We start from the raw sequence: 23,903 nt of genomic DNA on the forward strand, positions 1-23,903 counted from the left end.
ATGTGCTTCAGCACACAAGCACCACTTCATCATGAAGGGGCAGGCAGAGACCTGCAGCTGAGAGCAGGGATCCCCTTCCTTGGCAGGATTCTACACTTCAGGGTTAGCTTAATGCAACTCACACTGCAGTTCATTTTTATAGATCAGCTGCTTTATTTGAAATCAGTATCTACAATTTGCAAAGATGGTGGCAGAGCAAGAAGCTGATCCTGTCTGTACAACCCTTCCACCCTTCTTCCTTATTGCCACATTTTTCCTCCACAGGAATTAATTTCATACCATTGATCTTTCTGCCATGGATCACCATCACTTATCCCTTATCCTCTGCTCCTCTGTATGAAAAATCACAGGATAATTTGAGCTGAAAGGCACATCTAGAAGACATCTGATCCACCCCTGTGCTCTAAGCAGGGCCTGGCATGATTTGATGTCTTGGTATGTACATGAACAGACTATCAAAAGGGAGAGCAGATTTCTATCGTGTATTAATAATTTAAATATATTTCCAGGGTAACTTCACAGGCTTGACGAATGTAAAATGAATGCTTAACAGATGCACTTTGAGGCTACTGAAGAAACATGAACTATCAGTACACCAGTAGTTTCCCTGGAGCACTAACTGCCTAAAGCACAAAGTAAACAGCAACCAGAATGCATAACCCACAGGGTAAAGGAGCAAGGTGAATAGCCTGCAGAAGGGAAATGCTCAAGTGACCACATACAACAACGCATTTATAAATTTGTTATATTGATTATAATTAATATCAAAATAACAAAAATTATATAATTGGAACACACACCCCTATGATTTTTAATGCCTCAGGAGTTCTGAGAAGTTGGTGATTCTTGTGGACACCATAAGGCTGGTTTAGAACACAAACACCTCTTGGAATTTTGTTCCCTATCTTAATATCCTGCATATCCAAAAACAGTTTAGAAGAATTTTTTCTGAAACCCAGCCTACATTAGGAGGCTTTTCTTTATGTACGAAGAGATCTTCCTAATGCGGTATGAAAGCACTAACAATTTTAGGATACCTTTTAAGATATTAATATCCTGCTGGCTTCACTATGAAACACCCTGTTTCCTGATTACGAAGAAAAAAGAATTTAAGAAGTACAGTTTAATCCTAGAAAGACTTAATTATTCTATGTGTCTCTACCCACACCCACAATATCTATATAAAAATAAATGCATCAATAAAACTTAGCCTACCACTGAGAAAGTGCTGAAGAAGAATACAAATGGAAACAGAGGGAAGCAATAATTGTCACTTGGAGTGTGGCCACTACTTGGCTAGCAGGTAACAGTCACAGTACCTCCCCCACACTCAGCAGCCTCGGGCACTTTCAGAAAGTAAAGCAAAGCTTATTCCTGCATTTTGTCTCTGCGACTCCCAGTACAGAAATAGCTGCTGCCACACTGGGAGTTTGCAAGAGACAACATTCTTCCCTGAAATGCCTCCATGTGGGACTTAATCTAAATTATTAACACAGAAGCAGTGTGCTTCAAGACAGCAGCTTATCCAAGCTGTAAACATATTTATGCGAGGAATTGTATACTTCTGACATCTTCCATGCAAGTTTAAGATCTACAGTGTGAGAATTAAAGCTGCCTCTCTGAATTTAAGCCCATTTCCCTATTCTCTTTAAAAAGCAGACCTCCAAGTAGTGTAGAGTTATATTTAACATCTCATGAAATAAGGTTTGAGGCTTCAGACTTGCATCATGTTACTTCCATCGTATTAACCAGAACAAGGGAATTGCAGTAAGATTTCTCTTTTGCATAGCACAGCCACTAGAAGGCAGATGGCAGCTTCATACTTAAAAAGTCTAAGCGTAGCTGATTTTCAGAAGGAAATTCAGGAGACACTAGGGGCTGAAAGAACTCTGTAGCCCCTTCATCTGCTGACTGAAATTTGTTCAGCATTGACAACCAAGCAGCCAAGCTGTCCAAGCCTAATGGTATCTATGCTGATCAATATTTTTAATAACTTTTCAACATTTTTAGTGTTTTGACAAATTTTCACAGCACAAGCAGCACGCTGATGCACGGAAACTAACACAGTTTCAGACCCACAGAAGATTTTCCAGGAAACATGTATGATTTCGACATCATAAGCCAGTTTTCCTTTTACCATGTCAAATGACAAGGCTTCTACATGTCAAACACTTATGCCTGAAGAACATGTTCTTCAGTTTCCCAAACAGCTGACACCTGTCACAAGTTACAAAGCAGGTAGAAAGGACAGTGCAATACCAAAGGCTAAACCAGGGTACATGTGCTAGCAGTGCTTTTAGCACAACTGAGCTCCTGGAAGAGTTCAATACCTTTTCCCATTCAAAATTTGACTGCTCTCATAACTATGAGTTTAGAGCAACATGGCACTAATGATCCTTTACCTGCAGTAAATTAAATGAAAGCTGGTTTGAAACATTCTAGATTATTCTAAATTAAACAAAGTGAATTTTTATGAGACTGTGATAAATTAGAAGCCTTTGGATTTCTACAGGTAGTTCCCTATCCTTTCCTACCCTACTGCAAAAAGCCTGTGTGTGAGCTGCTCCAATGCCATTGAAAGGGAGGGAGTTTCATGGGGAAGAGCTGTAGGGAGAAAAAAACCAATCAAAACCTCACAAGCCAAGTCTTTGGAGCAAAAAAAGAAGTCAGATTATGTAGTGCAAGTATTTGTCTCCTCAACCACTCCCATCTGCCTTCACCTTGGCATAGCACGATGCAGGGTGGATTCCTGAGAAACCAACGGGCCATCACAGGTGTCTATTACATCAACGCAGCAGCTTTTACATGGGCAAGTACAATCTTGATAGCAGAAGCTGTTTTCTTACCAGGTACATCAGCGGTCTGTGTGCATATGCAATTCAGCACAGCAAGTCCCATGCATGTTTACAACAAAGCTTTCCACCCTCTTTCAGGCAGTTGCACACAGGAAATGTCTTGTTCAGAACCTTTAGGCTGAATACCAGCCACAGCAGTTTCAAGCTGCACAATCTTCTGAAAAGTGTCTTTAAGCAAAAAGCTCATTTTTCTGTTAGTATCCCTTCCTATGTCTTTCTAGGCAAAACTTACAAAGACTAAGATTTATAATACTTTTCTGAATGTAGTTTAGTCTAAATTTTAGGTTGAAATAGAAAATACAGAGATGTACATCTTGTGCAATCGGATCCAACAAAATGCATTAAAACACTGATGTTGCTCTACAACTGCTTTTAATTATGTCAAGGCCCACAAAGACTCTCACTCTTATTAGTTTCCTAGTTATTTCTGCCAGAAGTCAAATGCATCCTCAACTATCTTTAGAAAAAGACACTTGTACATTCTTGCGTAAGGTTGGGTATCCTAGATTAACATTATCCCAGTAAACATAACAAGTAGTAGGTTTTCCTAAGAAAGAACATTCCCAATTTTTCCCAAATACTAAGCACATAACCCATGCAATAAGCAGTATTCAGCAGACTGATTTTTGTATGCATCACATCCCTGTCCACCAAAATAAACACAAAATGTTAATATCATCAATTAATAAAGACCACCTAAATTTGTCAGTATGCTGCAATACTCCTTTTTGTGGAACAAACTGCATTTGTGCTGAAATTTATTTCCAAGCAGTATTCAAGGAGAGCTCCCTACACAGAATGGAAAGTTAATTTTTATATTCATGTGGCCTTCCCCCGAGCTCCCATCACTACATGAAAAGGGTATTTAAGTAAGATATAATGCTTGAGAGTTTTCTGAAATACGAAATAACCATTAGAATCTGTATACAAAGATTTCCTTTAAGTAGCAGTTGTCCAAAGTCGCAACACTGCTTAAATGTATCAGTACCTAAGGAACATTCTGATGAACCAGAAGCTATCAGGTCAAGTTCCCTTTACTGAAACCAAGAATTCTTTGTATTGTAGTCATGTTTTGGAGAATATACATTCTCAAGAGTACAAAGTTTTGCCTCTGTAATAGATTTCTGTGCAAAGAAAACTCTACAACAGCTGTTTTATTCAGTAGTTTTAATATTTTCATCCACTTCACTGTTTAATCAGTTTCAGAAAACTTCACACTGTAATTACTGGGGCTGAAACTTTACTTAAATGCTTACTCTCTAAAAGAAGTAATCAAAACTTCTGGATTACTTTTGGCTCATAAGTTTTTTTATAAGAGAAAGTTGTGTTTATAAAATCCCCCCAAATAACCCTAAAACTGAACTAGCTGACCTGCTGGTTAATGTGACAAAGCCAAGTAAACACCCAAGCCCAAGCAAATGCCCAAAATAACCAAAACACTTCACTCACCAGAGTATTGCTCTTCTTAATATCTTCTAAACGCTCTAAGACTGAAGTCAGGTTTGGGTCATCTGATTCTACAAACCATATTGGTGATGAAGAGGGGTAAGACTCCTGTTAAAAAAAACAAACAACAAAAGACCCAACAAATAAACAACAAGTCCCAAAGCTTTTAAAAATAATTTATCCCCAGAATTTCATAACACAATATTAACATCACCTTTTATCTTACTCTATGTCAGGTAACACAGAAGCTTTTAGCACTGCATTTTTAGGCAATGCAAAAGAAGTTGAAAGAAATCCAGCCAACTGGTTCTTCTAGTATTTCATCCTATTTTCATCTTTCTCAGATGACGGATATACATAAGAAGCAGTGCTGAAATGTTTAAAACCTTGGGGGCAGGTGGAGCAGGAGGGAGAAATTTAAAAATGCAGTATGAGTGATAATTAGCAAAAAATGGAATCTCAAGTAGTACATGTCAAAGAATAAAACCGATGCTGATTTTGCATAAAAACACAGTTTCTTCCAAAGAAAAGTTGTGAAAGCAATAAAACCTGGAATCTTTAGATTTCCTCCTCAAACAGGATTATTGAAACTCTTCTAGACCCACAGACCAAAGCAATATAGCTCAAATTTCCTGCCTTGGAGGACAGTTTAACTGGCAGATCACAGGGCCAAAGTCTGCCATTTTATCTTTGTACACCAAGGCTCACAGAGGACTTGCCACTGTTAAAGATTTCTCATGCAATATACTGCATACAGGAAAGTTTACGGCATAACTTCATTCCCTCCACAGCATCCTACAGCTGCCAGGCAGGTGCCAGGACACAGCCAAGTGAGATCAAACGGGCTCACAGGATTACCAGTGTGTTCCAGTTTGCACAACAAGCTATGGTTCGGGCACATGGAATCCACGGAAGAGATGTGGCCCACAGCTGCTGACAGGGCCACTGTCACTAAGGTGCCACAGGATGCAGCCCTTCCAAAGGTGCTTAACAGACCCCTGGTAGAGAAAGGTGAACAGAAATCCCTTGGCTCTTGTTTATAGGTTTCAAAAAGCAATTCCAATTTTCTTCTCACACAGGTTTGGTAACATTGTGAGGATGGAGGAAACCATGTAGCTTCCAACTCAACAGTAGGTGTCCCTTCACATCACTGACGTGCATGGATTCTACTTGTTTGGTTTTAGTTATTTAAGGCATTCTCTACTTCTCACCTATTCAATTAAATTTTAGTAGCTGAGGACAAATTGCTGAATCTCAGTTTTATCACACAGATATTATCTTCATATCCCCAGGTCCTACAAAATAATGAGGGAATTTTCATTCATTGCCCTCACTGCAGTTGAAAATGAAAAAAATCCATCTTTCTCATTCCAGAAACAATAAATTATGCTTCATTCTTCAACACTTAACAGTCAAGATTTGACAACTGGAGAAAAATACAAGCATGTCAGAACTGGCTGTTAATAAAGTGTATTTCCTAACTGACCTTCTAGCTGAAGTGCTGAACCCCATAAAAGAAGCCATGTGACTAAAGGACATCAGTTTTGGAAAAACAGACTGAGTTCCCACCTGGCACCATACTCCAGAGAAGTTCTAGATACAGAGGTTTAAAATTCCCACCTGTAAACTGAAGCCTTTGCATAAACTTATGTTTTAACAAGTTCAATCCCCTTGAGTTTATGTATTTTTTTCCTAAATCACACCTTAAAGGAATACATTATATTCCCTGTATTTTTACATAAAGGTATCGTTCACATCTTTTACCTTCACTTCAAAGGACCCTATACACAAAGCAGAGACCTTGGAATATCTAGTCTTGATTAACTAAGGCCTAAAATCTCAAATATCTATCAAGAAAGTCCAGTGCTCAGCTTGCCAAGACTTATGGCTACGGCAGGCTTACGGATGTGGTTTAATCACTTTCTTCCTTTACACAACACAGCACTTGAGAAGAGTGTATTTTCTCCTCAGTTTCACTTAAGAGATTAACCACTATCTCTGTGGGAGAAATAAAGCTGAATCCCCCTGTTGCCACTGGGTTTCTAAACTGTTATTTTTAGGAGCTAAACTTCATTAAAGGTATTCCAGGTTTTGTGCTGATCACATCTCACTCATTTTTAATAACATGCAACCTATTTGTGAAGTCTTCTGCAATGGAGCAATCTTCTCACCTCAAGCCTTTCACACTATGCACTGATCTGGATGCACAGTGGGCAACAGCATAAGGGAATCTCTGCTAACTGTGGCCCCACTGCCTGAATACTTGTTTGACCCAGCTGTTTTTGAGACCTGAGCTTCTCTGGCCAGCTCATGAAGTTGAGAAAGGCAGTAGGGTAAACACTACTACCATGACTTTAGATGACACCAACATTCCCATCAAGAAATACAAAGAACAAGCAAAATCCCTTCCAAGATTCACCAAGCCATCTGTTTCTTAAAATCCTCAGACTCATTAGAATAAAAATATTCTCCAGATACAGTCAACACTTGGACTGTGCATGCATGCACCATTCTGTTAACAGGTATTTTTGTTTTTTTTTTTTTTTAATCAAGCATTTAAAAAAATTTGTTAGTCCAGATCTATGCAAGTCTATCAATTGCAAAGATTTACAGAACACAAACACCTGCTAGTCCTCTCTTCTAAATCATGTCTGGAATCTGAAGACTGCTTAGAGAGTGGAACTCAACTCTTCACTGTCTATATTCCTTTTTTCTGACAATTTTATTTCTCCTTTCTCCACCTGAAAAAATTTGAGGACCAACCCCACAGTAGGACATTCCTTATTGCAACCAGTATCTATTCCAGTCTGGGGGCCTATATAAATATGTCCTCCAAAATACTTGCAGCATGTCTGTCATCAGCCAGGGACATGACTGACAGTGCAGATCTGATGATTAAGCAATCCCACTATGACTTTAAATACATTGCAGTGGCTACTTGAATGTGCTGCTGCCTCCTGCTCTGAATGACAGTCCTTACTCATGGTTTACACTCACTCCATTTTTTGCCCTGAAAACAAATCCTCCTGTAGGTGAGGAAACGTCAAGAACTCGATACTGCCTGGATTATTAGTGTATAGCACATATGACTATGTCCTAAAAATTATCAACTATTCAAATTTTTAGTCTGATCTAGCTTTTAAAACATGAATGGGAAAAATGGAACTTCTCAGAGAAACTCTTCTTTAACACTGCAAGCGTATTTACTCAGCTGTATCAGAAAATACTTCAAATTTTAGATTTTTGGAGTACGACTATTTAATTGCACATTCCAACTTTTTCAAAACAGATGCTTAATATTAAAATACAAATTTAATCAAACTTCCATTTTGTTGTGATGCTTCTTAATTCTTCAGACTTACCAATAAATATATTCGTTTAATTTAAAAACATAAATGGCATTAAGTTTCTTTAGATCTGTAAGTAATCCATATTTTTGGAACAGCTGATTTCCACGCGGATATGAGTCACTATATTTTGAAATACAGAATTCACAGAAACTTCAAACGTTCTGAACTTGAGATATAAAAAGGCTCATGAGTTTGTAATAACCACAGCAGGCAACTTAAAGCTAAGCTTGTGGTTTGTAAGGTCAAACAACTGAACTTCGCAAGAGCTAATTCTGTTGAGAGAATTAAGTCAGGTTTTTTTTTCCTGTATCTGCATCCTATAGAGATAAGAGGTGGATTTGAGCTGTTGTGTCATGTAAGGAACACAGGCTTCTCAAAAACAACAATTCACGAGAGGAACCCTAAAATAGCAGTTGTTTTACTATTAATTGTCAGTGGCTAAAAAGCCCCATTACTATGGGCCTTTCACTAGAGAGCTGTCATGTCTGTATGATTTCTCTCAGCTGCACAGCTATCACCATATTCAGTATCTGAGATGTTTTATATAACTGCTGCTTTTTTCCTGCTCTCCACAAGCAAAGGCAGAAGTTCATCCCAAGAGGGAGGGCTGTGGAGCACAGCAGTGCCCGCTGGACAGCGGTGACAGGACAGCAGTGACGTCACACCTCGCCTGCACTGGAGCAGGACAAAGGCAGGATGTTTACAGCAGCACAGATACAATTCAATTCATGGCATCATCACTTCTAGAGACTCTTTGTATCTGCACCAGGACAGACTGGGAGCTTTGTCAACACAAATGCTTCTGTGACAGAATGCAGTGAAAGAATTCAGGCCACTAACAAACACACAAAATACAAAGAGAATAAAGCCCTGCACTTCTGCCATGGGAACAATTTCAAAACTGATCAAAGTCATTTAGGAAAACCACAGCATGTTAGAAGAATACACATGGGATCTCACTGTTCAGACATTCCATTACATCCTCTGTAAGAGCTCTACTTACATTTTACTAACAATTTTGCTTACCAAAGGAAAAAAAAAAAGAAAGCAGCAAAATGTGACAGAAGATTCCAGGAACACACACATTAAGACAGCTTTTCCTGGACAGGATCTGTCATCTAAGTATATCCTATCTAAGCTTTCTCATCCTTAACAATGAGGCCATTTCCTTGCAATGTTATATAATCTTTTATCCTGCTTTCTAAGCTACAGTGACACAATTTTGACATTAGTAAGAGACTTTAAAATGAGACATTTCGAAATTACTACAATACTGTTAAAATTGTGATGTTGCCAAATCAAAACATCTTGCTCTCACTCTTAACATTAGAACAACCTGTACCTGCAGTTTGCTGCAAGGCAATAGAGTAATCATAACTCCTTGCACACAACTGAGCCATTTTATCACAGCTAAATGGTAGGAAAACACATTTAAACACGTGGCTACTGCATTATGATTTCAAATCACAATTACAAGGTAACAGTTCTTAATTTTCTTTAATTTACAGATCATACTAGATGGAAAAAGTGTGGGGGTGGTTTCTTTTAAAAATCCTTAGCATACTGTCTGAACAAATTTCAGCCAGTTTTACTTCTTGCCTGTTCGTTAGTTTTTGCAAAATCTCCATCTTAGGCAGTTCTTTTTACACCAGATACAACTCAATCTTAGATTGGAAAGAGACTGTTCTTGCTCACCCAGATCTTGGTAATGAAGTAAATCCTAATGGAACAAGACGTCTCAGAAGGCTAATACAATCCTCTCAAGGTGAATGCATTTGCAGCTATAAACACATGCCAAATAATTTATTTTAAATCCCAAATGTCTTTCCAACTTTGCAATTTATTTAATTAAACAGCAGAATCAGATCTTTATTAGGGGTCATATGTACATCCTACATGAACATTCAATAAATACTGAAGAATAATAAACAACACTTAGCTACAATTTAGTACACATTTTTTTGCAATTGTTAGTTAATCATTCACTATTTATTTTTCACCCATATCAAGCTGCCTTTAGTATTAACTCTGTGGGCTTTTTCCTCTAACAAAAATATTAGGATTTAGAAGATTTGTTAAGCTAAAGTTCAGCTTGGTGACCATAAAACACTAGTACTTACAGCTACTTAAAATAGCATTAGTTGTGATTACACAACTGACAGATTGTTTCCCATTATTAGGGGTCAAATTTTCCAAAGGCAGTTTAAGAAGCAGTAAGCATTTTCTACCACTAGCAGCTCAAGTGCCAGTGAAATCTACAGGCTTAAGAACCTTTAAAAGCCAGCTGATTGTCATCTGCCCTCTCAACTGATCCTTTATAATTAAGAAAGAAAAAAGCATGAAGAATCACTTTCATTGAAAGTAATCCAAATAAAACCATTTCCCAGAAACCTCCAGTTACTTAACCCCCCCTAACTTTTATTTTCAAACATTCAGACACCACCATTTGCTGTGTTGTATAGATCAAATTATTGAACATTACAGTACCCTAACATCTGCACTTTTAGATATGAAAAATTTGTCATTTCTTAAAGAATCTAACATGTCAGTGATCAAGAGTTCTAAAAGATAAGAAAAGTGTTTGCAATGGAGGGTTTAAAATGAAATTTAGTATTTGTGGTAGCAAGGAAGCAAAGTGAACCCATCACTACCAAACAAGAGGAAAACTTTAACTTGCTTTTCCTCTTGAATTTTAAAATTGTATATAACATGCTACTAACTTGCCCGAAGGCAAGCTTGTATAGCTTTACTTTACTTCCATCCTCCCTAAAGCCTGACAGGCTTCAGTTCAGCGAGAACACTTACAAGTCCTGCACTTGGTAAGGCACCAAGTTCAGCTGTCTAAAATACGCATCTCTCTCTACAACATACAAAATTACTGCAATTCTACTCTCAAATTTAATGGCTGTATTGACAGCTACAGGCTATACATGACCATCCCAGGTGAAGCATCATCCTTTGGTTGAATCCCTGGGACTGCAAGAGCTTAATCATCTTGCACCTTTGCAGGAGGAAGGTGAAAGAATCCCCTAATCCTGTTCTATGTCAGTTCTGCTAATACGCTCAGCGCTGCAGAAGCCAATACCTTCAGGAGCGTATTAAATCAACACAACTAACAGGGTCACAATTTGCCTCTCCCACACACTCTCCAAGGAATGAGGCAAGTGTAGCAGAGTACCTTGCTTTAGAATTGTTTATGTTATTAAATACAGCCATGCTAGAGAAGGGAGGGTGAAAGGTATGTGCCTCATGGAGCAGAAAGACTGTAACAAACCACAACTCTAGAGATGCTGGTGAAATTCACTCTGCAACCACAAATTGCCCCAAACAAAAATACAGTTCTCTGTATGAACAAGTTCTACTGATTGCAGAAGGCTACCACAAAAGTAACCAGGAGGAAATAGTTGTTGAAAGTATACAGAATGGTTCTGGAGATCCCTTTTGTCTTCACAACACCCTTCTGAGAGCAAAGCCACTGCCCTGCTGTCACATTCGGTGTCAGCCACACAAGCAGTGCTCTGACACTGCACCTTCTACAGCCGCCTTCTGCATGAGTGCACAGGGACCACAGAATATTTCTAAATCAACTGAAAGCTTAGATCATGGAACACTTTCTGCAATATACAGATGCAGCATCATCTGTAAGTGCCAATCTTCATTGATAGTGACCACAGAACTAAGGAAGTATCAACAGGGACTGTATTTCAATGGCAATTCACTTGTGTACAAATTATTCCAAAATCCATGCAGTTTGCAATTTGCACCTTCACCTGCACTAATTCATTTGTTCAATCCAAGCCCATAGAATTCTCTTGAAATTATTACGGGAATCTTCAAGTTTTAAATTTTTTTTATACACCCAAGACAGAAAACAACATTTAGAGAAAAAAAATCCTGAAAACTTCAGCAGCTGCTGCTTTCAAACGGGCACATACAAGAGGCTAATAAGTTCAAAGTTTGTGAAATAATCCAAGCTCCTTTTGTGTTTTACTTCCGTATCTCTCTGTCCAGGTACACACACCTCTCACTGCTCAAAACATCATGACCTGAAAAGAAGCCAAAATATCTACAACCAAAGTAGCAAAGGCACAAAATATCACTTCAAATGGTCACAAACATGAATGCGAATGTGGCAGCACAGTTCTTATATTTCTTGTGGTCAAGTTCTTACAGACAGTTCTTCTTCAAATTATTTAATCTATGCAAAATGTCCCAACTGCCAATTCCAAAACATGAAATTGCACATAACCCTTGGAAAAACAGGTATCAGACTCTTACCAGTTGCCAAAACCTCATTCTCCCTCCATACCAAGCAAAAGGCAGGAGGCTACTTGTCCAGTGTAACAAAACTACACAGAATCAAAACATGAATTTGTAGCATAAAAGAAAAAAAATGCACTTTTCTGATAAAATGCAGTTACTGTTCATCACTGTGAAGCAGCATTTTACTTTCTACATCATCATCATGCAGCATGTCATCTCTCCACTCAAGGAAATTCACAGAAAAAAACTAAACACCCTTAGCACTTTTGTCCAGACCCAAACTAAAATCCACCAAATGCTACTGAACTGCTGCTCAAACACAACCCCATGCTACACAGGATTGCATTAACAGCATAGCAAGTCAGCTGCTCTAGAGCAGCGTGTAGTCTCTGAAAATGTACACTGTTGTGGACGGCCAACACAAGGGAGCTAAGGAACATTGCTTTGCCAATGTTAACAGCAACAAATAAAGTTACAGATCCTCCACACTCAAAATTGAGCAAAGCACACAGCACTGCTGAAAACAAAGTGACTTGTTTATTGGGAACATGGCTGTAGACCTGAGACTATATCGAGGTTTTTATTACAGCACCTCACAGCAGTAGGATCAAGCTATCCTACTCCTCACACACAAAAAGCCACTGTGTGCTTGTACCCTCAGCCTGCCAGTTGTCAGAGGCTGGTTGTTTGGGAGCTCTCAGACACAAGGGGTTCCCTTTAATGCACACATTACACATGCACTCAAGCTGGCAATGCTTTACCTAAGAGCAGCTACACACAGGGGCTCAAGAGAAAGGTATTTTGCAAATCTCATTCTACAATACTCTCTTTACTACCAGCACAGAATCTGATGTGCCCAAATTCTTCCAGGAAGTCTGGTTACTTGAAACAAATTATCAACTCATTCTAATCATCAAGTTATTAATTACCTACTTTTGCAACTATACAGGCCAGTTATCATCTACATGAGTGTCACAAAGCCAGAGTAACAAGAAATGGCTTCTAATATGGATAGAACAGAAGAACTAGTTATAACTAAGTTGTGTCACATCTCTCTCTCACCAACTTAACTTCATAAAGTTTCCTTGCAGACCTCCTCTCACCTTTATCACTTACAGTTACTCCACAGTATGAAGAGTCTGGTATCATCTCTGCTGTCACCCAAAAGATTGAGGCTTCCCCTTCTTTCTCTAAATTCAGAAATTTACATCTTTTAAGTGTTCAAATCACTCAGCATCCCCTTCTATCTGTGCCCTTTCCCCTCTCTGAGAGCAACCTTTCTCTTTTCCACCTTTTCCCTTTGCAAACTTGCTGTGCTCCACATACTCCTGCAGATAGAAGGATTTTTCATTCTCACTCACAGCTAAGAGAGGTCCTGTTGCTCCTTACACCTGAGACCATTCCAGCCACCACTCACCAGGCTCCCAAGCTCTCCCCTCATAGTAACATGCACACAGCTGCCCTAATGCTGCTTAGCCATGGGCCTTCAGATTAGAGCCATTTAGATAAAGCTTTGTCCCCCACATGCAAAACTGCAGTACCATATAGTTCAACCAACGTCTACCACTAATAAGTTAAATACCACAACTCTTACCACAGTTATTTCCTACTTCAAAAATTCAAGGAAGCCTGTGGTATCTTGAACACCACTGCTCAGGAACGCTTTGATTTTTTTCTAATGCCACTATACAAGTTCTAACAGAGCTTATGCTCCTGCCTTACTGAATACACACTGAAGAAGCTACTACAAGATCTCCAACTGTACTGAACTCTTTCTGCTATGAGGTGGAAAAAAATTTTGAGGTCTAAGAGAAAGGAGAATACAGTTCATACTAAATCTTCAGAAATCATGTATTAGCTGCTCTACAGTACTTAGTACACCAAGATGTCTTGTAAGCAAGAGATAAAGAAAAAAAATCCCCACATGTAAGGTCATTATTTTCATACCACGCTTAGAGATTACAGCTGGAAGCAAGACATCAGTGAGATATACACTAACTGTTATGCTTGTTTCCACTAGAGATCAACTGAGAACTATTTTGATCATATTAGCTTCAAGTGTACTGCATACAGGCAGTCTGATTGAAGATCTAAATGTTAAATAGCCTCTTCTTACTATAATCAGTCATTTAATTTTCCAGTTGTCTTCTAGGAGCTGGTGAAAGGTCATTTTTGCTTCTCTTACAGAGCTTGCAGCTGAAGAAACACAGTGGAACATATACTAAATCATCAACTGTCATGTCTCTTAAAAATGGAATATTACCATTTAAAGGAAAAAAAAACCCTAATACTCCAGCCAGGAATTCAGGCATTTACAACCTTGCAAAACTACATAAAAGCAAACAACCTGACAATACTGAACAGGAGTCCACACTGAGACATAACTAAAATAGTAGTCATTTCTGTTAATCAACTTCTACAAATAATTGTTCCTAATGAGAAATTCCACGCCCTCTTTTTCTTTCCTAATAATAATACTATTTAGAGAACTGTCTCCATCTCTGCATCTTGCACTCTGCTGGAATGAATCAGATTTTTCAAGTAAACAAACTCCTTGCAGTTAAGTCTGGTCCAGCTGTCACTGTAACAACATAGACACTGGTGGAGGCCCAGGGGCCTGGTACCACCCCAGGCGCTGCACCCAGGAGAGGTCAGTTCCAAGCGCCACCCAGGGCTCTGCCAGCAGTGCTGGATGCAGCAGCTCTCACTCAGTCCTGCGCCCTTGTTGTGATGGGACAGCTGTTTGTGCAGCTGAACCAGACTGGGAAATAGTCCAGATCAACAAGAACTTGGTAAGAATTTTTACTTGCCAGCCAGGTCCTTAATCCAGCAAACTCTATTTCAGCCACCTCACAGGGCACATAGCCTCTGCTGGTCTGCAAGAAACAGCACTATTACAGAGTGCACAGGACACCATCACTCTTTGTTCTTACTAGCAATCCTAACTTTCAATACATGTTGAGGATATCAACAAGGCATCAATACACAAAACCTCCTGAATAGCTCACATGCAGAAGGGTGTTGAATAAAAAGAATGTAATTCTTTCTACAAAACTTCTTTAATTATCAAAGGGCACAGAGAGCTTTTTCAAGGACCACAACAATCCTAGTTCTGAAGTTACTGTATCATTAACTCACATGAGCAACACACTGGAAATGAACACAATTTACTATACACATCTCAACATATGCCAGCATTTCTATTTGAAGCCCACCATTGTGGCTTTCTAGGATATTTTAGGAGCACTTCATACCTTGTAGGGAGGACAGAACCATCTGTAAAGTCCTAAGGTACTGGTTACAGCCTTTCACACATCACACAACCAGACCACGGTCAGAAAGGTCTTGCCTTCCAGACACAAAAGATTCCTCCTACTCCTTTATGTGATATTCTTTTTCCAATTACAGCTTTGACATTAAAAAAAGAAATTAAAATCCTCACTACTCTTTTAGTAATTTTTTTATTAGCTTCATTTTGGTTTGCTAAACAATACTAAACTTGTCAATTTCTATTGCATGTTATGTTTGATAACAGTTGCATGAGTGCTTCTTTAAAATCACCAAGTATATCTAACTGTAGCTAAAAAGTACATATTATCAAGATAAAGCTGTGTATGTTTTTATACAGTCGTGGCATCCATATGCTGCAAGGAAAAGGTCTCAACCTCACTACAGAATGTCTAATGATCTACAAAAAAAAAAAAAAATTAAAAAAAAAAATCTGTGGTTGGAACTGAATGGCCCATTCGTTATGTGTACAAATAAATAACCTTTTAAAAAGGTTACCAGCTGTCTAGGCATTAGCTAGGAGTGAGTTCAATACGAAAATCCTATGCCTTTGAAGAACTGTCACATGTTCCAATACACTCACTCTCTGTATACACCCAGCTCGTCAAAAGCTTCACAGGTAATATCTTTTTATCCATTCTGGTTCAGAAGGGAAAATAAAGTCTTGTCCCATCAACTGCAGTTATCTGTAGACAGCAACCTTTTCAAGTCATTCACAGCAGCTTCTAACTCCGATTTAGCAGCAGGGTTATTTTTCAGCAGAAGATGCTTCTTTCCAACAGAGAAGCAAGAGTTTACTGAGTCAGCCACATCACCTGAACTGAATTGCTAATGTATGAAGGATATCACTGCACATCACAGCCCTGTATCGGTTTAGGGCAAACCTGCTCCCACTCGGAATTGGCACAAATCCCCATTCTACCTGCAAGTGTCACTTGAGGACACAGAATTTCAATAGTAATTTTGCATATGGGTGGAGAGATATTAATATCCAGTTTCTCTTTCAAGAGATGATATGAAAAATACAAAATGTTTAACAGCAATCCAAGCCAGTCCTTTTCCTTGAAATAACAGGAGAAAGACTTCGGTGGACAATATTTCTAACACACCCTTTGCAATACTATGACCTAAGTCTGATAAGGTACCAAACTGAAACCAGAGATTGTATTGAAGGACACTTGCCTAAAGTCATGATCAACAAACACACTCCTCTAAGTAAGGCCATAGGCTTGATACTATTTCAAAACACATGAGGAACAGGACAAGGTTTACTGAACTCGATCAACTGGAATAGTGCTGTTAACTAAAAAGGAAACCTGAGAGAAAAAGAAATAAAACTCCAAATGGAGACACTGCTGTTGGCATAACAAAATGGGAATGTGAAGGTACACAGCCTGAACAAGTTCAATAATTAGACAGCTCTCAGGAATAAGCAGCAATGTTTCTGACAGGGGTGACTCCACCCTGAAGTGCCTCTTTTAAAACAATCTGATTAACCATGTAAGCTCTAATATGGGTCACTACCAGAAATAGTGAAGGACCAAGTTTGGCTGCCACTCTGTAAACAGAAGAGCTATCAAGTAAAATGTATTTTGCTTTAATTTCAAGCAGTGTTCAGTGTCACAGGTACAGTATCCCTGAGATGCTATAGCCAACACTGAACTTTGATAGTTCTACAAACTTATACTACAGAGACAATCAGCAAATCATCTCAGTGAGAAATGCCAGTGGCAGACTTCTCAAACTGTGAATTTTAGTCCAGAAAACTTGTGGAGACCTATACAGTTCCTAAGCATACATTCTCTCACCTCTCCAGAGGAATATTTTCTCTTCCCTCTGCCTTCTCTCCAGAGGCTGGAGAGCATAAAAGATTTGTTGGGAATATCAGAGCCAACTTAGTTATCAGACCTCTTTTTAGCTACTAAAAGCTTCCTTCCCTACCAGGTATTTCTCCATCCCGTAACTTCAGCATCTCTACACGCTGCTAGACAGCTGTCATTTTACGTAAAATACTGAGTATGCTAACAGAACCCCAAAGAAAAGAAGTGCTGATTGAGCTTTGTGCTTACTCTTCGCCCTTAACAGGATTCTTGAGCATCCAGATACAATCCACCATATGCTTTTGCTGAGTAAAGGAAATACCCTGGCTGGATCAGTACTGAACGGGCTAAACCAGCTAGAAGAAGCAAAGAGTTGAAGTTGTGTATTTGCTCTGCAAATCCAGAGTGCTAAGACAGCAGCTTCTGATGCAGAGTCTCCCCAAGAAAATATATTTACCAACAACTTTATAGCCTTACCAGTCTTTGCATGCTACTACTGCTATTTAAAGTTCTAGTTCCCACAGTACCTGCAGAGCCACTGAAGCACAGTAAAGACTTAGGCTTTTCTAGTTTACAGTACCCACAAAACCCTCCAAAAATACCTAGATGCAATTAGGAGTTAGAGCCAAGAGACCCCATTTAGTGGGGAGGGGGAGGGAAAAAAAAAAAAAAAAAATCACTTTTGTGACTCTCAAGAGTTCTAACATGTGTGTCAAAGAACTAGAACAGAAGCCCAGAGATGAGCTTTCTCTTCTTGGTTCTATTACCTGCTGCCCATTTGTTTCAAGGGAGCCACCTCTATATCTCAGGTTGCCCTATCCCCATTTATTTTTAACAGATAGGGAAAATAGCCACCTGCCTCAAAGAGCTAAAAACTAGTCAACATCAGAAAGCACCAAGCTGCTCGCTCACAGACAACTGTGAAACAAAAGCTTCAAGAAGCTCAGACACAGCCTTTCATCAAAGCAGAAGTCTCAGTTCTGGGGTTTCAAAGAGCACTTTTCCTGTTCTTTGTGCAGGTTCATTCGCCACAAGTCTAATGGCATGTGAAAGATCTCCTGACCTTTGGGGCAAGAGACTGTAACAGCAGATTGCAGACACTCTTTCCTCATTAACACAAATATGACAACGGTGACCTAAGTGGTTTCTTGCTTGCTCAGACACACCTCAACCAAGGCGTACAGCTAAGTGGGCATATTTCTTCACAATAAGAATTACTATTAAAAGTAGTTACAATGAAAGCAGTCTCAGAAGTAGATAAATACCACAGCACAAATTCTGGGCATAACAATTTCAGGTCTTACTGCTGGCTTACCTGTTAGCTGTGACTTGACAAAGAAGAAATAACCCATCAAATTCAACTGGCAACTGAGGGTGCACAATCATCAGACCTTTCATTTTATTGTTTAGAGCAAGACTTATGAAACAGATCATGTTGTGTGGAAACAAAAAGCCAAATTTCTCTGCAATGGAATGCCCTCTACTGAATGAAAAATATTTATAGGAAGTCACACAAACCATCATCTGATGGGTCATGTCTGGAAACAAGAACACCAAAGCATCTTGTTTATTCTACCAAAAAACCCCCAGCATCTTATATCTTACAAGTATCCAGTAAAACAAACATCTATCCCATGACCACAGAAGCAACTTTTCATGACAGTTAACTGTGAAAACTGAAAGATCCACTTAACAACTCTCCTTTAATTTAATAAAGTTACTTTAAGGCAAGTGAGAATCTGGTCATGATTATTATTAGACTTGCCTGGTTTGCATACACATTTTCATCTTTCAGTACTGAAATATTCATGTTTCTACCACCATGGTGTTTGAAACTTTCATACAAAGACCAAAAAAAAGCTGTAGAATTTATCTTCCTTAAACTTGAACATGCTATTTTCACCCAGTTCTTCAATACATCACTGTGTAGCTGAATCTTGATAAGGCATTTAAAAACACTTATAACTGCAACCAACCCAACAAAAATGAACCTCCAGCACTTTTGTGTACGTGAGTCACAGATGCCAATATATTCCAATCCTTTGGCAAGTTTAGGCCTAAACTTCTAAAAAAACCAGAGGATTGTTACACGTCCCACAACACTGAACGTTTTATTCAGCTTCTCTTCCACTCATTTAAAAAATATTGAGCCAAATGAATTTAAGGGGAGAAAACCCCACATAAAGGGGAACCTCCAAAGCCCTTGGCAGGGAGCAGACCATCAGACTGGACACGGCTGCTCGCACTCCCTGACAAGTTTAAACGCACGGTTATCACAAAACGGCCCTTCGGCAGCAGAGCAGGGGCTCTGTATTACCCCTCCAGGACGGCGACTCTGACAACTTTCCCGTCCCTGCGGCCCCCTCGGGCTGCCCCGCGGGGGAGGCCGGGCCCGCCCCAGGCCGCGGCCGTGTGGCGCACTCGGTAAAGCGCCCGCCCGCCGCCTCCGGGCTCCGCGCAAAACGCTCCTGGGTGCCCCGCAAGTCGCCGCGGGGCCAGGCCGGGCAGCGGGGCTCCTCTGCTCCCCCCGCCACCGCCCCGGGGCTCTGTGCCCGCTGCCCCGGACCCGACCGCCCTTTGTTTCGGCTCGCGGCTCTCCGAAGCGCCGGCGGCGGCCCCGGCCCGCGTCCTTCCCCCGTGCCCGGGTCCCCCGGAGGAGCCCCCGCCGCGCAGGAAAAGAGGCGGGGGCCGCCCGCCCCCCGTAACTTTTGTTATGGTGGCAGCGGGGAGGGCGCCCGGAGCAGCGGCCCCGGCGGCCCCCGGTCCCCCCGTGCTGAGTCACCCCGGCGGGGCTGCGCCCCCTCCCCGCGCCCCGCGGACAATGGCGAGGGCGGGCCGTGCCCGGCCCTCCCCGCCCCGCGCGGCCCCCGCACCGTGATGTTGCAGTGGATGGTAAGCGGCGGCGGCGGCTGCGGGCTGGAGCCCGGCGGCGGCGGCAGGAGCACGAACTGGCAGTGGAGCTCGTCCAGCTTCCAGGAGACGATGCGGAAGCGCTCGTGGTCCTTGTCGAAGATGGACTCGAGGAACTTCAGCTCGGCCTTGAGCCCTGACACCGACATCCTGGCCTCATCTCCGGGCCCGGGCCTGCGCTGCCGCCGCCTCCCTCCGACTCAGCCGGCCCGACCCTGGCCCCGGCCGCGCCTGCGGGGCAGAAGATGGCGGGGCCGGGGCAGCCCCAGCCGGCGGGGCACGGCGGAGCTCCCTTTGTACCGGCCTCCTGCGCCCGCTCGCTCGCTTAAAAGGGCAACAGCGCAGTCCGCTCCCCTTCCCTTCCCTTCCCTTCCTCCTCGGCGGGCCGGGCCAGCCGCGCCAACCGCCCCGCCCTCGCCCTGCCCTCCTCCCGATAGCCCGGCCCCGCGCCGGGGACACGCGCGCCAGGGACGGCCCGAGCCCCGCTCCTCCCCCGGGGCCGCCGCCCGCCGCCCGCCCCCGCCGGGCTGACTCGCGGCACCTGCGGGCGCTGCCCGCCCGCCCCAGGCTTGCCCGGGCACTGCCTTCTGCATCCCGGCTCGCAGCCCTTTGGCCCCCCGCTGCCGAACCGCAATGACCGCTCACCCGTTCTTCTCCTCCTCTCCCACTGCTCAGCCCTGCGGAAGGGCACGCGGTATTGCTTCCTCACCGCACTTCTGTTTTGCTGAGAAAAAACTGCAGCTTTGGGTTTGCACTTGTCATTTCAGAGTCCTGTCAGTCCTTCAGTACTCCTCGGGGGTCAGTCGACTTAAGCCAGGAATTCCTGTCCTGACATTTCTGGTGGATCCATACAAATAAAATCTGGTGTTGGTCACTGCAGGCTGGAAATCAGCAATACAGAGGCCAAGAAAAATTGTTACTGCTCCATTTAAGCTCCCCTATAATTGTTTGTACAGCATTTCATCCCCAGAAAAGGCATCACGATGCATGAAAGCAGAGTAAAGTGAATACTTGCTACATTCAGAGATCAAGAGGTGCTGCCCCTTCCTGATACTGGAAATACCATCTCTGCACCTTTATTTGTCCCTTCCCATCTTGATTTTGCATGTAGATAGTTGTCAGTGCTTTGGGAACATGGATCAGCTCTCACATGACATGAAGTGTGATACAAGCAATGTTGTTGCACAGTGTCCTTCATGTTTCCCAACCACCTATTAATTAATGCAGTGCACACATAAACCTGGAACAGGGAATTGCCTTTTTTTTTTAATTGATATTTTATATAAATCTTTAATTCCAGACAAACTGGCAGCACTTCACAAACCACAAGCTGAATCTTGTCAAGTGGTGAGAACTCTAATCTGGATCCAGAAAAACAGTTATGCACATGCCCAACTCCAAGCATATGGAAGCTTTACTGATTTGTGGGCTTGAAATTCCTATCCTTCCAGCAAAGAGAGCTGCAAAGAACACACTTTGCTACAAAAGGACTCAGGAAGGATTGACACCGGTTAAATACTCTGAATGAAAGATACCAAAAAGTCCACAGGTTTTTTTAGGTATCATTTGAAAGACACTGATTATACAGTGTGTGCAACTCAGCTCTCCTAGACAGGCTGAACTATTGCTTAGACTGTACAGTCTGCAAAGTGAAGCCAGAGTGGGTGTAATTGTTGTGTGTCAATATATCAACAGGCAGGGCAAAGAACTTTGAGAGCTAAGGCAAGGTTTAAGTATAAGGGCAAACTAGCTATAAACAAGCAGCAGAAAATGACTATACCTATTAGAAAGGGAGGACCTGGAAGAGCCTCCCTATGGGAACCCCAGAGACAAAACCAAACAAAGCAGACTTTGTCAGGCGTTGCATGGTGTGATGCATGAAACAGCAGAGGAATGAATTTGGTGACTCAGCCCAATTTCCCTGTACGATAGGATTTTGGCCTGGAATGCCTCACTGCAGCAGTTAGGTGGGTAGGCTTAGCAAGTTCAAACTGCACCTTTTGTCATACCTTATCAGAACTGCCTCTATCACTGCCTCTGCTCTTCCATCCTCCTTGTCTTCTCATCTACTTTCCCTCTCCTCTGCCTCTTCACTGACTGTGACACCACACTTTTTTTGGCAGCTGCACAGCTGAGAGGCGTGGATGTGCTGGCTGGGAGGACACCTTGCCTGCAGTAGCTGGCAAGCTGGTGGAAGGCATGGGAAGCTCTCTGAGGCACCCACTAATCCAAACGACATACTGTCTCCTGAGCATCTGGCAGGACAAACAAATTGTTTAATTGGCCAAGTGTGTTCTGCAAACCATATATTATTTAAGTCTGGTCTAGAATTTTCCCCAGCTCCTCCAGTCTGTTTGTTTTGGGCTTCAAGAAGCAACATGCAGCTGCACAGCCACCACTCCTCTGAATTCTCCTGCCCCTCTCAGTATTTAGTAGGCATTGTGCAAGCTGTGAATTAGTTTCTGTGATAAGACCTTGAGAACACATTGGGGCTGTCTCATTTTCTGGAATTCAGAGGCCACCTGAGAGGTGTAAAGAGCTGTTTGACATGTCTGACTCATTCTTGTTTCTTTCTTCAGGACTTGCCATGGGACTTTGACATGAATCTCATGTTGGTCATAAGATGATTCAGGAAAACCCAGAGTTTCCCAAAGACCAAAATGATTGTACATAGGGCAGGACCTGACATCTGAGGTTAATAAAGGTAATGCATCTAGGCACAGCCTCTCAGGAGCACTCTATCAGATTCCAGTAGTTCCAGTTGCTCTTAAGTTCCCTTGATCTATATTGCTTGCAAGCACCATTTTTTCCCTAATGTTCTCCCTGGATGCACACCTTCAACATCATGATTACCTCTCTCTATCATACATCTAGATTACCTCTCCCAGGGGCTGAACTTTGGCCAAATCCCTGTTTTGAAGACAACATACCTTCCTAAACTTCTTTGTTTCTTTTTTCCTTCTTTTCACTTAAATATAAGAAATTTGATAGTTGAAGAAAGAGTTGAATAAGAATAAGAATTGAAGAAAGACTCTTCGATCAAAATGCTCAGAAAAAACCCAGAAGATTCCTCATTGCATTCTTGGGTAGAACAAGGAAACAAACAGTTTGAACCAAAGTTGTCTTTCCCCTTAGCATTTACTGCCAGCCCTGTTTGCAACAGATCAGATAGGCATGTCCCTGGCAAAACAGAAGGCCAGCAGCAAGGGGCAAAGGGAACTGAAGGAAAGATGAGCTCAGGATAAGCCATTAAGAAGGAAATGAAGTAAAATAGAGGATGAATGGGCTTTGATGAAAGCAATAGCTGTCTGGAGCTTAAAGAAAGGATATTCCAGAGCACAGATGAATTTCAGTTTATATTAGTCTTTTTTTTCCTGTGAATGCCTTTTTCAGGTCTGTTGTATTTCCAACTTTACCCCTGAATGAAGCTCCTGTACATTCAGCTGTGTGCCTAGCAGAGGATTGATTTGTTTCTCTGAGAGTAGTTTATAGTTTTGTTTTTTTGACCTCACTTCTCTCACTTACAGCCTAGCCCTTAGAAAGGGTCTTTCTATTTAATTCTGATATCACTTTCTCAAAAGAAATGTCAGGCACCAAAAAGGAACTGCCATTTTAGGAAGAGGGAAGGCCCAGATCTTTTGTAACCCTGAACCTCAGCAGACAGAGAAACTAAAGGATAAAGTTAATGAGATAGGAGGAAGTGTAAATTGATTTTGCTGATGGATGATGCAGTTTGATAATAGCTGATTCCAGGGTAGAATAGACACTTGAACTTTTTCACAGGTAGCAGCAGAACCTGAGACTAGAAAAGACAAATAATACCTGACACCCATAAAGACAAGGGTAAGACAGGGACCCTACCTGAAACCTTGGGCAAAGGCAGAAAGAGTCAACAGGATCCTCCTTTACCAATATACAAGTCAAGCTGTCCCGTTTGCCAAAGCAAACACATCATTCTGAGCTCACAGCAC

General features: G+C 41.5%; 1 protein-coding gene across 1 annotated transcript in view; it reads right to left on the minus strand.

The window, feature by feature from the left end:
- UBE2Q2 (ubiquitin conjugating enzyme E2 Q2) overlaps positions 1-20,317 on the minus strand; it is a 46,523-nt gene extending 26,206 nt beyond the window's left edge. The window contains exons 1-2 of the mRNA XM_042021811.1: positions 19,896-20,317; positions 4,305-4,409 (exon numbers count right to left, since the gene is read on the minus strand). Coding sequence (XP_041877745.1) covers positions 4,305-4,409; positions 19,896-20,081 — 291 coding nt within the window. The 5' untranslated portion in view covers positions 20,082-20,317. The remainder of the gene's footprint in view (positions 1-4,304; positions 4,410-19,895) is intronic.
- Positions 20,318-23,903: the final 3,586 nt, after the last annotated feature.

The sequence above is a fragment of the Corvus kubaryi genome, unplaced genomic scaffold, assembly GCF_017639235.1.
Source record: "Corvus kubaryi isolate FWS band 111438036 unplaced genomic scaffold, C.kubaryi_AGA036_p1.0 37172, whole genome shotgun sequence".
NCBI lineage: Eukaryota > Metazoa > Chordata > Aves > Passeriformes > Corvidae > Corvus > Corvus kubaryi.